Raw genomic sequence first — 18,336 nt, 5'->3', positions numbered from 1 at the left:
TACAGTCCATTCTCTTTTGAGCTGCTTTTAAGCATCTTTCTTGTAGTCATCGTTCCAACAGTGTGTTTGTTTTGATTCGTAGACCCCGAAAATGGCGCTGCGCTCCCATAATGCATTGCGGCGTGACGTCAACTCCAAAGCCCTATTGCGGTTGCTAGGTAACGGCACGTTGCCGTCATCTAGGATGTAGGCGGAGCTTAGCGCTAGAATGCCTTTGATCCTTTGACGTCTCAAACCCCCTAAATACAACCTTAAATACAGGGTTAGTTACCCGTTCAGTTTAGTAAGAAGCATTAGTGTTTCACAGCCAATCGCAACAGTTTACAGAAAACGCCTGAAAATATAAACATGAATTCTTCCAGTCAAATTAGGGAAACTATAAAAGACAAAATTAGGGACTTCTTTATTACTATGACAGACGAACAGTGGGGTGCACTGAAAACAGGGTGCCCAGATGAAAACACCATGCGGTCACTTGGCAGCATTACATCATCCGTGATTCACATCGGCTTAACGGAACTCATGGCAATAAACAAGGACTGTGAGGGTGGTTTCGGCCAAGGGCAGGGTGTCAACTTGGGGGAGAAATCGGAGCACTGTGCATGTTGCCCCAATTCATGCACCCAGCAACTGAATCATGAGGGGCCAAAAGATGCACCAGTGCCTCAGCCCACCAAGGACTCCACAAAGGAGTGTGACGTGTGCGAGGCTCAGCCCTCTGCACCTTGTGATGATGTGACAGTGGAAGCTCCACTGTCAGAGGAACAGTTGCTTGTTAAAGAGCTCATAAAGGCAGTAATCACACATGCCTCAAGAGAGGCAAATGTGTCGCCATCCGATGAGATTCAGCAGGGTCTCTTCATAGCTCTGTGGGCGCAACTTAAAAAAGGAACTCTAAATATTAAAAAAAAGAGGATCAAAAGTCTTGAAAAGGCAATTTTCAAAGACATTACAAAGGTACTGGGTATTACACCTAACCTTGTTATCATTGCGTTGGCTGTAGCTTCGCCGTACCAACAAGTGGTGATTTCGATATTCAAAGACCACCTGTTCCGAAAGAAGCGAAACCTACTTACAAGGTTTTTCGCATGGTGTGGAAAAACAGAGGACGATGAAGACCAGCTACCAGAAACTGACAATATCTCCCAGACACTTTTGAACGAATTTAAAGATATTATGTTTCCAATACCGGGAGAAAAATCATCATCTGGAGTTACTGGCAGATCTTGCGATGCTGACAAAAATGAGTATGTGAGCGCACTTATTCATATGTGTACTCTCAGACGCTGAAAAAACGTCCCGCTACAAACCTTCAGCTGAACTACACAAGCTGCTCTTTGACAACGTGGTGTCTGATGTCAACATCAAAGACCTGTATGTAGATGAAAAAAAATTAAAAGGTCTCGATAAGGCCATTTACCAAGAGCTCCAAACACTTTGCAAAGAAAAACCTTTGTTAAAGTTACTAAATGACAGGAACCCCTTAATGCGCAGGGTGACGGTTCATACAATTAAAAATCACTTGATTGAATCGTTGCAGAATCCAGCCCTTAGGGCAGCTGGAGAGGTTCAAAAATACAAGTATTCTGCAGAAATGTGTATTGAGGACTTGGTGAAGCAAGTTGTCGAAAATGCAGACTCACTCTGCTCTTCTGAAAAAGCTGATACCATCGCCAAACAGCTGTTCAGTAAAGTCTGGCCTCGAATCAAAAGGATTCCAATCCCCGCTGTACATGTGATATTCCTCAGTAATATGGTGTACAATTCTCTCATAGAGAAGTGGAAAGACCCAGATGTAATACTGACATTCATGGCATTAGACCACAGATATGTTTACGAGCTCATTATTAGGGTCTTCAAAGAGCATGCTGTAACCATATTAGAAAGTGAACCTTTCATCGGAAGGTTCTTTTCCTCTGTGGGTCGAGCTGTAGGATTCGCACACGCACAAAACAAAATTAATATTTAGAGTCAATGACTCTTTAAATTGGCTAACAACAAACGATTCAAACAAGCTAATTTATTTCACATCCAATGAGTCACTTTAAAAATCCCACGACCGGTCGAGGCAGATGGCCGTCCCTCACTGAGCCTCGTTCTGCTGGAGGTTTCTTGCTTTTAAAAGAAAGTTTTTCCTCCCCACTGTCGCCGAGTGCTTGCTCAGAGGGAATTGTCAGATTATTGGGGTTTTATTTATTTTTTGTCAACTAATACACAACTCAGGGCTCGCAAAATCGTCCCGGAGCTAGCAATATCTCCGGTCGGGCGACCAAAATCTATCTCAGCCCGTCGGGTTATCATATAGCCGACGGGCGATTTTGCGAGCCCTGTGATCTTATTGGGCATTCCAAATTGATTTTTTTAAATTCATTAATAAAGTCCTAAAAAGATTATATTTTGAATATTGCATGTTTTCATTGTCACACAAATGTGTACATTTTCAACCTAGACTGAACACGTGTGTTTGTCTTCTATTCAAAATCAAACATTTTAGTAGCAACCATTGTATTAAAACATGGCAGATGTTTTACTCTGATTACACAAACTTTATGTAGGAGTAGGTCATAGATAAGAGGTATTTATTTGTAAATTTGACCTCTGACCTCACAGAGATACAGGATGACAGGATATGTGATATTAGAATCCACATATATTGGTATAAAATCTCCTAAATGTTGCCAGTGGCAGTAAGGAACATAGCTCTAAATAACATTATCATGTTTTTGACCCTCACTATAGTCTGTATGACAAGTCAGAACAAAAGGTCGGAGGTCAAATGCGGCATTAAATCCTAATGCGGTACATTCCTATGTTGACAATACACACCACACTTGTAAGAAAGTTATAAGTTAAATTATAAGGCTTTTTATAAGGTGTTTCTCTATGAAAGCAGTTAAGATCAATATGCAAATACATAGGGCAGCAACTGGGGGACCCCAAAGTGCAAGCCCACCCTCAGTATATTGGGGTCTGGAATAAAACTAGAATGAATTAAAAATGTGTAATTAATTATTTAAAAATACAGAGCATTTTAAACTAAGTCAATGTATATTTTAATTACTTATTTATATATCTAGTGAACTATTTCCTGACATATTCAGTTGTTTTGCTACTCATCAGCAGCAGTGCTGTGCATCCTGCAAATTTCGTTATCGAGTAAATTAAGAGCAGTATTGCAGATACCGATACTTTTAACCTATAAAGGGAGCTTACGTAGAGAAGAGCAGTGTGTTATTATTTATGAGCTGAATCATCGTACATTTGCCAAGTTCGGAACACATTTTCATGAACACCAACACAACAATGTTGTAATTTTAAAAACTCACAGTAATATACTAGTTAACACAGTTTTCTTGTGTATTGATACTGTGGATTTTTAGAGACCTGAAAAGTAAATGTGCTGTCTTTAAAGGAGTTTGGGACAGCTTCTGTTGTGTAAGTTTGTTATAGGCTATAAAGACTTGGAATGAAAATATTTTTTAATAAAAAACAAGATTCAATTAAATTATCAACAAAAATTTAATGGACTCTTTGCTGGCTGAAACTCACCGCGCGTGATCACCTGTAATGTAAAGACAGACATGTGACCATTCTGTATCTGCAGGTGAATCAGTGAAGCTACATAAACATTTACATTAGCATAGCTTTCCAGACATCATCGAAAACCCGGTAAGAACACAGTGGGGGGGGGGTAGCTTGACATTCTAACTTTAAACCGAGGATTTTAAAAGTGTTTGATGTAGGTTAAAGCAGTGCACTAGTAGGCTACATGTTTGACATCCACCACACAACTGTCACTGAATCACAACAACTGTGGATTAGTGATGCGTGAATCATGAACGAATCGTTCAATACTCGAGAATCACTTTACTAACTCATGAATCATGATTCATAAGCTCAACTGACTCACTGACTCATCCCTGTTGCTGTTAGCAGCAATATATCTAGCTTATAATTAAAATTGTGGAGAAAAACACTACATCCAGTATCTTAAAAAAAAAATTTCTGCTCTGAACTGGAAGAAAAAACCCTGAGTAGAAGCTCACATCAAGACAATAGCTCCTCGGTTCACAGTAGCATCGCTGTGCTAACATGCTAACAGCACATTTGAGCTACTCACCCCCTCCCTTCCTGTGCTGAATCATAGAGCGAACGAATCACTCACTCACTCACTCCCTCCCTCCTGTGCTGAATCGTAAGCTTAAGCAAATCACTCAGGACTCGCTCACCCCCTCCCTCCTGGCTCACAGCTTCTTCTTCTTCTTGGTTGGCCACCAATGTTAAGGCGTATTACCGCCCCCTGGCTCACATTTCAGTGGACATTTAGATGAGAAAATATATATTTAACACATTTAAGGAAAATACTAATAAAATAAAAATAAACAAAATAAATGTTTATTAAGCAATTTTGATAGGAAATTGCTTCATTTTAGAAATGTTTTGCTCTTTTTGCTCTATAAAATAGTTGGGGTTTTTTTTTTAGAATCATTCATCTCTCACGACTAAAAACCCACTTATTCAATCTTGCCTTTCCCTCTAGTTAATATTTCTTTTATGATTTTATATCATGCACTTTTATGCTCATTTAAATTCTTGTTTGCTCTGTACCTGTTGCTTTCCTATGTATCAGTGACAGCTACCTGCTTGCATACTTAGTACTTGCTTTTGTCCTATTTCTATTATCCTCCTCCTATTCTCTATCTTACTTGTTAAGCACCTTGGCATACCCTTGGTTTTTAAGTGTGCTTTATAAATAAAGTTTATTATTATTATTATTATTATCTTAGCAGTAGGATTTACATTTTCACTCAAACAAATTAAGCTTGAGTGAAAATGTACATTTTTTCACTCTCTGGTCAACTGACTCAGTGAATCCAATGACTCAAAACCGATTTACTTTGGTGAGTGACTCATTAAAACTCGATTCAGTAAAAAGAATCAAATTTACCATCACTACTGTGGATCGTCGTTGATCGTCAGCGTATAGCGGTTGCTAGGTAACGGAACGTTGCCGTCATCAAGGATGTAGGCGGGGCTTAGCGCTAGAATGCCTTTGATCCTTTGACGTCTCAAACCCCCTAAATACAACCTTAAATACAGGGTTAGTTACCCGTTCAGTTTAGTAAGAAGCATTAGTGTTTCACAGCCAAACGCAACAGTTTACAGAAAACGCCTGAAAATATAAACATGAATTCTTCCAGTCAAATTAGGGAAACTATAAAAGACAAAATTAGGGACTTCTTTATTACTATGACAGACGAACAGTGGGGTGCACTGAAAACAGGGTGCCCAGATGAAAACACCATGCGGTCACTTGGCAGCATTACATCATCCGTGATTCACATCGGCTTAACGGAACTCATGGCAATGATCAAGGACTGTGAGGGTGGTTTCGGCCAAGGGCATGGTGTCAACTTGGGGGAGAAATCGGAGCACTGTGCATGTTGCCCCAATTCATGCACCCAGCAACTGAATCATGAGGGGCCAAAAGATTCACCAGTGCCTGAGCCCACCAAGGACTCCACAAAGGAGTGTGATGTGTGCGAGGCTCAGCCCTCTGCACCTTGTGATGATGTGACAGTGGAAGCTCCACTGTCAGAGGAACAGTTGCTTGTTAAAGAGCTCATAAAGGCAGTAATCACACATGCCTCAAGAGAGGCAAATGTGTCGCCATCCGATGAGATTCAGCAGGGTCTCTTCATAGCTCTGTGGGCGCAACTTAAAAAAGGAACTCTAAATATTAAAAAAAAGAGGATCAAAAGCCTTGAAAAGGCAATTTTTAAAGACATTACAAAGGTACTGGGTATTACACCTAACCTTGTTATCATTGCGTTGGCTGTAGCTTCGCCGTACCAACAAGTGGTGATTTCGATATTCAAAGACCACCTGTTCCGAAAGAAGCAAAACCTACTTACAAGGTTTTTCGCATGGTGTGGAAAAACAGAGGACGATGAAGACCAGCTACCAGAAACTGACAATATCTCCCAGACACTTTTGAACGAATTTAAAGATATTATGTTTCCAATACCGGGAGAAAAATCATCATCTGGAGTTACTGGCAGATCTTGCGATGCTGACAAAAATGAGCATGTGAGCGCACTTATTCATGGTGTACTCTCACACGCTGAAAAAACGTCCCGCTACAAACCTTCAGCTAAACTACACAAGCTGCTCTTTGACAATGTGGTGTCTGATGTCAACATCAAAGACCTGTATGTAGATGAAAAAAAATTAAAAGGTCTCGATAAGGCCATTTACCAAGAGCTCCAAACACTTTGCAAAGAAAAACCTTTGTTAAAGTTACTAAATGACAGGAACCCCTTAATGCGCAGGGTGACGGTTCATACAATTAAAAATCACTTGATTGAATCGTTGCAGAATCCAGCCCTTAGGGCAGCTGGAGAGGTTCAAAAATACAAGTATTCTGCAGAAATGTGTATTGAGGACTTGGTGAAGCAAGTTGTCGAAAATGCAGACTCACCCTGCTCTTCTGAAAAAGCTGATACCATCGCCAAACAGCTGTTCAGTAAAGTCTGGCCTCGAATCAAAAGGATTCCAATCCCCGCTGTACATGTGATATTCCTCAGTAATATGGTGTACAATTCTCTCATAGAGAAGTGGAAAGACCCAGATGTAATACTGACATTCATGGCATTAGACCACAGATATGTTTACGAGCTCATTATTAGGGTCTTCAAAGAGCATGCTGTAACCATATTAGAAAGTGAACCTTTCATCGGAAGGTTCTTTTCCTCTGTGGGTCGAGCTGTAGGATTCGCACACGCACAAAACAAAATTAATATTTAGAGTCAATCCATCAGGATTGACTCTAAATATTTCTTTAAAATTATTTGGACAGTTTAAGTGTATTAGTTGACATCAAAGTGACTCTTTAAATTGGCTAACAACAAACGATTCAAACAAGCTAATTTATTTCACATCCAATGAGTCACTTTAAAAATCCCACGACCGGTCGAGGCAGATGGCCGTCCCTCACTGAGCCTGGTTCTGCCGGAGGTTTCTTGCTTTTAAAAGAAAGTTTTTCCTCCCCACTGTCGCCGAGTGCTTGCTCAGAGGGAATTGTCAGATTATTGGGGTTTTATTTATTTTTTGTCAACTAATACACAACTCAGGGCTCGCAAAATCGTCCCGGAGCTAGCGATATCTCCGGTCGGGCGACCAAAATCGATCTCAGCCCGTCGGGTTATCATATAGCCGACGGGCGATTTTGCGAGCCCTGTGATCTTATTGGGCATTTCAAATTGATTTTTTTAAATTCATTAATAAAGTCCTAAAAAGATTATATTTTGAATATTGCATGTTTTCATTGTCACACAAATGTGTACATTTTCAACCTAGACTGAACACGTGTGTTTGTCTTCTATTCAAAATCAAACATTTTAGTAGCAACCATTGTATTAAAATATGGCAGATGTTTTACTCTGATTACACAAACTTTATGTAGGAGTAGGTCATAGATAAGAGGTATTTATTTGTAAATTTGACCTCTGACCTCACAGAGATACAGGATGACAGGATATGTGATATTAGAATCCACATATATTGGTATAAAATCTCCTAAATGTTGCCAGTGGCAGTAAGGAACATAGCTCTAAATAACATTATCATGTTTTTGACCCTCACTATAGTCTGTATGACAAGTCAGAACAAAAGGTTGGAGGTCAAATGTGGCATTAAATCCTAATGCGGTACATTCCTATGTTGACAATGCACACCACACTTGTAAGAAAGTTATAAGTTAAATTATATGGCTTTTTATAAGGTGTTTCTCTATGAAAGCAGTTAAGATCAATATGAAAATACATAGGGCAGCAACTGGGGGACCCCAAAGTGCAAGCCCACCCTCAGTATATTGGGGTCTGGAATAAAACTAGAATGAATTAAAAATGTGTAATTAATTATTTAAAAATAGAAATACAGAGCATTTTAAACTAAGTCAATGTATATTTTAATTACTTATTTATATATCTAGTGAACTATTTCCTGACATATTCAGTTGTTTTGCTACTCATCAGCAGCAGTGCTCTGCATTCTGCAAATTTCGTTATCGAGTAAATTAAGAGCAGTATTGCAGATACCGATACTTTTAACCTATAAAGGGAGCTTATGTAGAGAAGAGCAGTGTGTTATTATTTATGAGCTGAATCATCGTACATTTGCCAAGTTCGGAACACATTTTCATGAACACCAACACAACAATGTTGTAATTTTAACAACTCACAGTAATATACTAGTTAACACAGTTTTCTTGTGTATTGATACTGTGGATTTTTTGAGACCTGAAATGTAAATGTTCTGTCTTTAAAGGAGTTTGGGTCAACTTCTGTTGTGTAAGTTTGTTATAGGCTATAAAGAGTTGGAATGAAAATATTTTTAATAAAAACGAGCTTTTAAAAATGCACAGTTCAGTGGGATATAGTGGGATTAGATTGTTGTGTCTCGGTGTAATCTGTAGTCCTGCGACAGACTGGCTGTCTGTCATTGTGCAATTGCAGAATAAATGGATGGATGGATGGACAATGGGATACATGCTGAATTTTGAGGATAGAAACAAAGTATCAATCCAGTTGTGTTCGTATTGATCCAATTATGAAACCATAGATCATATTAAAGGGTTAGAACCTTCCCAGGAGTGTCCAGCCTACTAAAATTACTCCAAGAGTGCAGCAATGACTCATCCAGGAGGCCACAAAAGAACCAGAACAACATAGAATAGAATAGAATAGAATAGAATAGAATAGAATAGAATAGAATTCAACTTTATTGTCATTGCACATGCACAGGTACAGGGCAACGAAATGCAGTTTGCATCCATCCAGAAGTGCTTTAGCCGTGATATAGATATATTACAATATATATTAGCAATAATATAGATATGTAAGTATATTACAGAAATGGGTCTATTATGGTATGTTATAATGTACACGGTATGAAGTATGTTATGAATATTCTATAACTATATGTATGTACAGGCTGTAGTGAGTACAAGCTATGTACAGGCTATGAACAGGATATAAATATGAAATAAAAAAAACTATACAGAAATCTGAGATATACAGTTATACAGAAATGTGAACTATGCAAGTTATAAACAGTTGTAGGATTAAAAATTATCGTATGTACAGAATGATTATTTACACAGAGCTATACAGTAGTGCAGTTAAGATAAGTGAGATATGTGGATAATTTCTACAGAGGCTGTATAAAGTGCTAGTGGTTGTGAGAGGTGGTTCAGTCCATGTTATTATTGTGTGTTTGAGGGTACAGTTGTGCATTGTGTGTGTGTGTAGGTGGTTGTGGGTGTGTGTATGTTCAGTCCATGAGTTTAATGTGGGTCAGATGTCAGGAGGCAGAGTTCAGGAGTCTGACAGCTGTGGGGAAGAAGCTGTTCCGGTACCTGGTGGTCTTAGTCCGGAGGCTCCTGTAGCGCCTCCCAGAGGGCAGGAGGGTGAAGAGTCTATGTGATGGGTGACTGGGGTCTTTGATGATTTTCCCAGCCCTTTTCAGACACTGCTTCCTGTAGATGTCCTTTATGGCAGGAAGTGGTGCTCCGGCGATGCGCTGGGCAGTTTTCACGACCCTCTGCAACACCTTCCGGTCCGAGGCAGAGCAGTTCCCGTACCAGACTGTTATACAGTTGGTCAGGATGCTCTCGATGGTGCAGCGATAGAAGTTCACCAGGATGTCTGAGGACAGGTGGTTCTTCCTCAGAGTCCTCAAGAAGAAGAGGCACTGGTGAGCCTTCTTGACCAGCTTGGAGCAGTTGGTCGTCCAGATGAGATCCTCAGAGATGTGGACTCCCAGGAACTTGAAGCTGCTCACACGCTCCACAGCCGTCCCCTTAATGTAGATGGGTGGATGTGGGTCAGCATTCCTCCTGTAGTCCACGATGAGCTCCTTGGTCTTCTCGGTGTTAAGCAGCAGGTTGTTTCTGTCGCACCACTCAGCCAGACGATCCACCTCCTCCCTGTAGGCGGCCTCATTGTTGTCACTGATGAGGCCAATCACCGTGGTGTCATCTGCAAACTTAATGATGGTGTTGGAACCATCAGCAGGTCTGCAGTCGTGGGTGAAGAGAGAGTAGAGGGCTCAACACACAGCCTTGTGGTACACCGGTGTTCATTGTGATTGTAGATGAGCAGCGGTTATCCAGCTGGACATGTTGGGGGCGGTTGGTCAGGAAGTACAGTAACCATTTGCAGATGAGGGAACTGATGCCCAGGTCTGTCAGTTTCCTGATGAGTTGTGAGGAGTGGATTGTATTGAATGCTGAACTGAAGTCTAAAGAACTGCAGGCTTCCCTTGCCTCACTTAAGGTCAGTGTTCATGATTCAACAATGAGGTAAAGACTGGGCAAAAATGGCATCCATGGGAGAGTTCAAGGAGAAAAACAAGATCCCAAAGGCCCTCTCACGTTTACCAAAAACATCTTGATGATCCCCAAGACTCTTGGGAAAGGCACTGACATTATAAATTCACTTGTATATAAAATATAAACAGGGTAGAGTTTTTGGGAAGGAGAAAAGTAGTCACACAAAACCAAACAGGTCTCTGTATCAAGCTGTAAACGTGTTTATTTCTGCTTTAAAGTTGCACATTTTAACATGAGAGTCTATGGAGAGACAGACTCAAGTGGCCATTAGAGGAACTGCAGGTCTTGGCACAATAACTCACAGTTATTGATCATTTCATACAGACCAATCAGCTCCCTGAGATGAGCTCGGATCCAGTGAGGTACTGACATAGGATGTGAGCGTCTGTCATATGTTGCACGCTTTCGGCTCATCCTATTGGCTCATTCCTCAAGCTCCTCCAGCTGTTTTGAGCTGCTGCAGAAGGCCACTGCCATCGAGGGAACACTTTTGCCACAGTTGTACACACACAAAAAGATTCTAGGTCTGACCAACTGTCCCAGCCGTAGGCAAAAAGATGACAGTCAATAAAATTCTAAAAGGTAATTTATTAACACAATGATCAAAAAGTAAAAGATAAAACAGTCCAGTGTCCAATTTGCCTGTGAAGTAAAAACACACAGACCAAGGCCAGAGCCAGCTATGCCACAAAGCCAGTTGTGGCATAGTAAGTAGATAGCCAGTGATCACTCTGGCCTCTGCAACTCAGCTGCCTTTAGGCTGCGGCATATAATTGGCCCTGGCCTGCACAGAGACACAAAGTAACATGTTTCATGTCTCTCTGTGCAAAATGGGTTCAAAAACATAAAAAACTGTGGTATACTGTTTGTCCGTGATTTGTGGCAGGATTAGCCTGATATTATTTGTGTTCCACTGTAACTTTACTGTATAAAGAGCTAAGATCTCCAAAATGTCAGGAGCAATGACTGTAGTCATTGGTCAGGAGTAGTTTATAAGAAGTATTTGTGAACTAAAAATCAAGAATGTGGGATACTGTTTGTACGTGATTTGGACAGCCCAGCGCGTGCTCCCGACGCAGGGGGAACTAATTCTGTTGGGGAGACCTGCCTTGGCACTTGTGCAGGTGAAGCCAAAAGCAAGATAAGATATGCCTCATCATATTTTCTAGTATTTTGCTTGGAAGGAAGTTAGTTTGGAAACATATTTGCTTCATCTTCTGCTTTGCGTTTGTGTGGAAGCCCTGTCAAAAACCTGCCCATTATGCTAGCACTCTCTGCTCTAACCTATGCAGCTTATTGTGAAATTTTGCAACCAACTTCCGGTTTTGCCTCGCTGACTTGACGCACTGCATCTGCTTGCTCTATGCAGACGGTGTGACGTCAGCCAGAGTCGGTCAGCTGGCTCCTCCATCTGAGCAACACAGAGAGCCTCTCCCACAGGGAGATATCACCAAAAAACGCCCGAGTCTGGCCAGCAGCATCGGCGGCCTGCCGGAAGAGGAAAAGATATGGATAAAACGAGACTATAGTGGGGGATCGGCCATCGGCGATTATCGGGAAGACTAACTAGAATATTTATTTACCTATTTATTAATTATTTATTTTCCCTGCCAGCAATGGCTGGGGTCCATGGCTGCGGCTGCTGAGAGGCAGGTGCAATACCATCGACGAAGGCGTTTCGCTCCTCGGCATGGACGATCTACAGGCTGGCCCAGTGCCCATCCACAGCGCCCAGGATCTGATGCTTTCTGCCGGAGGACAGGGATAACAGGGCCGCGACTGGAGGCGATAGCCCGTAACTGGCTGGAGGAGCGGGAGGAGGAGGAGGAGGAGGAGGAGGAGGGGGTCTTTTCATATCAGTTTATTAGAACCGATATTTTCAGCAGGGGAATCAAGGTTATGCGCACACAACAGTCTGCCTCCGTTCTGTAAACCTGCTGCAAAATGGCATGACTGTTCTCCTTTTTGAAGGCAGACTGTGATTGAATGTGCCCCTTCCCCCGTGCTGAGCGCATTCAAAAGCGGTGACACCCTCGCCTTTTAGGAGGGCCTGAAAAACTATTGAGAGGAGGCGTAGCTTCATCTGGACCACAGCTGCCAAGATGATGGAGCTGCAGATAGACGAGGTGGTCTACCAGGACGACTATGGCTCCGGCTCCGTGATGTCGGAGCGGGTGTCGGGCCTGGCAAACAGCATCTACCGGGAGTTCGAGCGGCTGATACACAGCTACGATGAGGAGGTGGTGAAGGAGCTGATGCCGCTTGTGGTGAACGTCCTGGAAAACCTCGACGCGGTGCTGACGGAGAACCAGGAGCACGAGGTGGAGCTGGAACTGCTGAAGGAGGACAACGAGCAGCTCATCACCCAGTATGAGAGGGAGAAAGCGCTGCGCAAGCAGGCGGAGGAGGTGCGTTAAAAGAGCTCCCCACACAGCACCACCGGCCACCGCAGGCCCGTCATTATCATCACTTCCAGCCGTCCTGTTCTGTAGGCACATGTGACTCATGTTTAGGCCTGTGACAGGGATTGCTAAACGTATTATTAGTGTCAATGCACTGCAGTCACTCCTAAACACACTGCTTACATTACTTAGGGATATTTAAATGAGTATAGAGACACCACTGGAAGTTTCTCTTTCTTTTAAATAGGGTCAACCAGGTAAACAACAGGGACGTTTCCGGGATTTCTGAAATCAGGGGGCCCAGGAATGGGCAGACCAAGGCAGGGGTGCACAGCAGTGTTGAAAACACTAGGCACAATTATCATAATTATCAACTAGGAGTCCTCATGCAGATGGTGTTATTATAAAGGTAAACCATTGTTTTGGTTTAAAACAATGTTTTTGCAACACGTTAAAGACGTATTTAGATACTTTAGGTGAGTAAAAGTTGTAATCCTGCATCCAAATATGGGTTTATGGCAGAATCCTAAACATTGCATTACCGGATCATAGTTATTGGTCCATTTATATCTTTATCACTTTAATCTTACGACTGGAGACAATTTTAATCATGTTACTCATGTTGCTACGGGGAGTTTTATGAATAATGGTAATAATAATAATACAGATTTTTAGATCCATAGATTTAAATATTAAAATCTGCTAAATTAGAGTAAATTAAATGGTATGGAGTACAAGGATAATAACTGTACTGAAAATATAGTGAAGTGGAAATAGAAACCAGGAAAACTTCAGTAACATACTTGAGTAAATGTGCTACAAGTAATACACCATCACTCATTATACTCCAGCTCGCATCTGTACTGTAAGAACTGTCTGAGACAATCATATTTCTGGGGGTGGGCAGTGCCACCCTGTGCCCCCCTTCTGACCTTTTAAGTTAAGCACATGCATTGAAACAAAAGACATCTTACAGTTTTACCCTCGTTGTCTGTTTATCAACATCAAATTCTTTATGAAATGAAGTTAAAATCTAACATCGATTAATTCTGTTACTACAAGTTTTCCACATATTGCTGTTTAACTTTAAAGTTAAAGTTAATAGCTTTGTCACTATTACAGATTTTTATTATCACTTTTTTCCTGCCAGTACTCCAGCTAACCATTAGCAGTGCTGCTACCACCATCATCACACGTGGAATTTTAAGTGCTCCTTCCTTAAACTTTAAAACAGCACAGCAGAAGTATATGCAAATATAACTAAAACACAGTATGCAAACACAAAGTGAGGGAGGACATGATAGCAGGACATGCATGAAGATAAAGGCACAGTCGGCGTGACTCTCTGTGTGGGCGTTTGCACTCGAAAACAGTGAAAGAACAGGAACACAAACAACAAAAAGTGTGTTTCAATACGGGGCTATTAAATTACAGACTGAACTCCACCTGCAGCCACTTTTATCTCCTCTGTTTTTACCTGAGTGGTGTCATAACAGCAGTGAGATCCTGCAGGCAGGCATCATAAAGCAACTTTAATCCTCCTCCCATCCAAAGAGGCCTCAGAGTATCACTGGCAGCCTTGCTGGTGTCAGCTTAGCTCAGCTTTTAGCCCACTTTGTCATCTGCTCTCCCCAGCGCCGTCCCCTCTGTTAGTTATCTAGTTTGTTTTCACTTTAAGCTGCCTTGTATTTACGCTTCAGTTTAATATCATTACAGACAGAAAATGCTTATTGTGAAAATGGGATTTTGTAGGGCCAGTACTTGAAAATGAACATGTGCTGCAGGTTAAAGTAGGTGCTGAGCCATCAGTCGTGCCTCTGCAGAAACTGAAAAGGAAAACTGTAACAACAATGCATGCCTTTACATGCTATTTATATGTGTGCCAAAAAAACCCAAAACACTGTAAAGAAATCAGATCTTCTCTTTGTGGTCAGCTAGGACTCTTTTCTTGCCTAGATTTCTTTCACCCACATGCAAATCTCTCTTTGCACTTCTGGCACAAGCTGTCTCGAAGACATTGCATATTTAAGATTTGAAGTTTCGTGCAGGGCTGCCCACACTTTTGCACAAACCTGTACTTGTTTGATGACATTAGATGACAAATAAACAGACAGTTTTCTCCATCACTGGGGTGCAGAGGGGGATGGGATGATGTGCAAATGGGTAGAAGTCACAGGAAATCAATAGCACACAGAGCTCACTGGGGGAGTCTGGGACTGTAATCTGATTTGTGCTCATGAGAAGCAGAGAGAGAGTGAGAATAACAAAAGCAGAGAGAAAGAAACAGACTGAGGTTTTTTTTAAAGCTACGGCAGAGGCGAGCAAACGCCCGGCCCAGCCCAGGCCAGATCGGAAAGAGTCTAAGGATAATAAGAGGAAAAAGAAGCAAACAGAGTCTGAGGAAAACAATAATGCCTCCTCCTGCAAGACATGGACAACAACAAGCAGAAAAGGCAGCTCACATTACAAAGTTATTAGAGCTAATGGTAAACAAAGACAACAGCCGCATCTTTTTACTCATGAAGCGTTCGACCGAGATACCCGCAAGCACAAATTTAACCATTTTGTAGCATCTCCTGCTAAAACATCCTGCGTTTGTCTCCAGCCATCTTTTCCCCATCTCTCTTAATGTGATTTACATACAAAGGATTAACCAGCTAAACTCCACATGTTATCTTAACCTCTAGATTTTATAATAATTTCAAAGATTTCAGATTTTCCTCTGCTCCTCCTCATGCTGTTGTGACTTCACACCCTCCTCAGATATCACTCAGATATAACTCCTCAGATATCAGTGTGGTCACAGTTGAGCGTGTGACCACACTGCAGTCACACTTAGAGTCAGTTTGTCAGGGAAGCTCCTTAGTTTCACTTGTCACACATCGCAGGATAGCTTAATGAGAATTATTCCGACTGGACCGCGCAAACATTCATTCCTACGCTGTGTCACGTTACCTGTCCGAGTGCTGTTCGCACAGTTTAAAGTTATTTATGAGAATGCACCGTGTTTTTCTTGCTTCTGTAGTTACACCAGTGCACACTGCAAGCTGTGCCTCACTAACACTGCATTTTAATGGAAAGCGATGTGCCTTTACCTGCACGGGTTTAGGAGCCTCGTGCAGATAAAGGCATGGGGGATAGAGGGATGGACTTGAAGGGCACCTTCCCAGTCTGAGGGGGGCAGGACGAAAGATATTGCTGTGTTTTGTTTCAGCGAGAAACAAAGACATCTAGTACGTCACAAAGACAGTGTTTTGATGCGTAAACTCGGTCGTTTATCATTGAATCTATAGTATGTTAATGCTGTGGATGTTCAGCAGTGACAAGGCTGGAGGTTCGCTCTTCCTGCACCATGAGTACAGTGCAAAAACTGCAGCAGCTACAAGAATGCTGCAGCAATCACTCTGCAATTTCTCCAGGAATTTCACATTCTCCTTCTGCTAAAGCTGCAAGGAGACCACAGCATTAGTGTTGTTTACTGTGCTGCGTGTTTCAGGGTGTGTTTTGCCACATTTTCGGTAATTCATTAAACTTGGTTAAATTCTTTAGTGACCTCTTCCCTGTAGCCGTGGACATATTTCTACATGTGTCAATGACAAGTGTTGTTCATTCCCTGCAATTAATGCTTTAGGTACAGCATCAGCACTGGTTGTATTTTCAGAGTGCTGTTGTGTTGCAGTGCTTGCTATTTTGTGTGGCGTGTATCTGCTGCACGTTGGTGTTTCCAAGGTCTGCCTGCAGTCAGAGGATTACCGTATTAAGACTTTGTGGACTTGCGGAAAAAAGGACGTCATTGTGAGCAGCTTTATTTAAAAAAATGGAACAGGCAGCATGGCGGGGGGGAGTAGGCAGCTCTGTGTTTCTGCATGTATTGTGAGATAAATTTATTATACAGACCTGAAGGTGACAAACTGTGAAATACTTTTACCATAATACCCAGATACTACTGGCACATATAACCACATGTAAAGTGAGTTCAGTTTTCATTTTTTGACATGTGCACAAAAGCCCCGATATATCCTGATATATCACTGCTCTGAAGCTGATATGAACAATTATGTAATTCATAGACAATATGAAGTAAAATGATATGCTGTTTCCCTTCATATGAATTATAACAAAAATACTAATTTTATGTGACCTTTCGCTTTTAGAGTCTGTAAATTAATTTCTCGGTCTATTTTTTTCTCCTGTTTGCCTTTTATCAGAAATTTATTGAATTTGAGGATTCGCTGGAGGCCGAGAAGAAGGACCTGCAGATACAGGTGGAGTTTTTGGAGCTACAGGGGAAACAGCTGGAGCTGAAGGCAAAGAACTATTCTGACCAGAGTGAGTGCATAGACGTCATATTATATGCTGTGCATAGGTGTAGGACACCTGGCTCAACGGGTGACCCTTATACCGAAGGTTGTACTGCTTACTGCAGGGTCCTGGGTTTGAGTCCGCCCCAGGCTGTCCTCTGAAGGTCATCGTGCTCCCGCTTTTCTCCACTGCCTTCCTGTCTACACTACACTGTCCTGTCTAATAGAATATGCTGTACATGTGGCTGCTGAGGCTCGTTCAAAACACTGGAAATAGTGTTTAACAGCTGTGTGTGTGTGTGTGTGTGTGTGTGTGTGTGTGTGTGTAAGAAGGAGGACAGCAGGAGAGATAACACAGAGGCTCCAGGATACATTTCCACTGTAGTTTTGAAGGGAAGGCAGAAAGAGAAGTAGACACGCTCAGGATGTATTTTTAGACTTTGGTTGATTTTGAAACGAAACACTGATTTTCTTTGCTGTACATTATAAATACAGGCATCCAGTTAGCTTAGGGATTTATTTATTTGCATGTTTGCGGGGATCCACTGTACCCTTAATGTTTCTTTGTTTCTCGCCCAATGATTACTATATTAAATAGTGCAGCAATTTAAATACAAGCAGGCAAACATAAATTTGCAATCATTTCAATTTCATAACTTTGCACTCCTACTATGCAATCCAAAATGATACTTCATGTCCATTTAATTGGTGAAAGGTTATAAAGTGAGCTGGATGTCACGGCTGTTTAAATGTACTTTTGTTCTTGTTGCTCCTGAAGTTGACGTTGTGTCCGTCTGCTTCACAGTCACTCGGCTGGAAGAGCGAGAGTCAGACATGAAGAAAGAGTACAACGCTCTGCATCAGCGCCACACTGAGGTGAGCAAACCTTGGGCCCTCCTGTGAAATCACAAGAGTTAGATAGTCTGCTGAACACCTACTCTTTTCTTTTTGATTTCTAGCTAGGATTTATTACACATTAGGCCCCATATCGGCATAATCCACCAAACATGCTCACAGTCATTTCAAATATTCATGATACTAAGCTTGAATGATACAGCCATCATGAGCAATGTTTCAGTAAAAGAAGCAGAATGGTGTTTTTTTGTTTTCTACAACTCAGAGTATCTAAATATGTGTGATATATGTGAAGTATTCAAAGCACTTTTGACCCCCATCAGTCTGGTTATCCATTAATTCACAAAACACAGTGTGTAGTAGATTATACTAGTTATTTTCAATC

General features: G+C 41.6%; 2 protein-coding genes and 1 pseudogene across 15 annotated transcripts in view; all 3 read left to right on the top strand.

Moving 5' to 3' along the window:
* The first annotated feature begins 218 nt into the window (after positions 1-218).
* On the top strand, positions 219-1,970 carry LOC148102919 (uncharacterized; annotated as a pseudogene).
* Positions 1,971-5,065: 3,095 nt separating this feature from the next.
* Positions 5,066-7,303, top strand: LOC148102918 (uncharacterized). Its single transcript, XM_087840266.1, has one exon. The coding sequence runs from the start codon at positions 5,188-5,190 to the stop codon at positions 6,805-6,807; it is 1,620 nt and encodes a 539-aa protein (XP_087696392.1). The 5' UTR covers positions 5,066-5,187; the 3' UTR covers positions 6,808-7,303.
* Positions 7,304-11,773: 4,470 nt separating this feature from the next.
* The window catches only part of mapk8ip3 (mitogen-activated protein kinase 8 interacting protein 3), a 31,872-nt gene continuing 25,309 nt past the window's right edge, over positions 11,774-18,336 (top strand). For all 14 annotated transcript variants that reach the window (XM_087839705.1, XM_087839713.1, XM_087839704.1 and 11 more), the window contains exons 1-3: positions 11,774-12,801; positions 17,004-17,124; positions 17,902-17,972. In XM_087839705.1, the coding sequence (XP_087695831.1) occupies positions 12,496-12,801; positions 17,004-17,124; positions 17,902-17,972 (498 nt within the window). In that variant the 5' untranslated portion in view covers positions 11,774-12,495. The remainder of the gene's footprint in view (positions 12,802-17,003; positions 17,125-17,901; positions 17,973-18,336) is intronic.

The sequence above is a fragment of the Neolamprologus brichardi genome, chromosome 4, assembly GCF_056152115.1.
Source record: "Neolamprologus brichardi isolate AB-2024 chromosome 4, ASM5615211v1, whole genome shotgun sequence".
Lineage (NCBI taxonomy): Eukaryota > Metazoa > Chordata > Actinopteri > Cichliformes > Cichlidae > Neolamprologus > Neolamprologus brichardi.
Note: the sequence above shows the minus strand (reverse complement) of the source record. Positions and strands in the feature narration are given on the sequence as shown.

Excerpts from the sequence above, each read along its gene's own strand:
- LOC148102918 (XM_087840266.1), top strand. The coding sequence starts at position 5,188 with ATGAATTCTTCCAGTCAAATTAGGGAAACTATAAAAGACAAAATTAGG.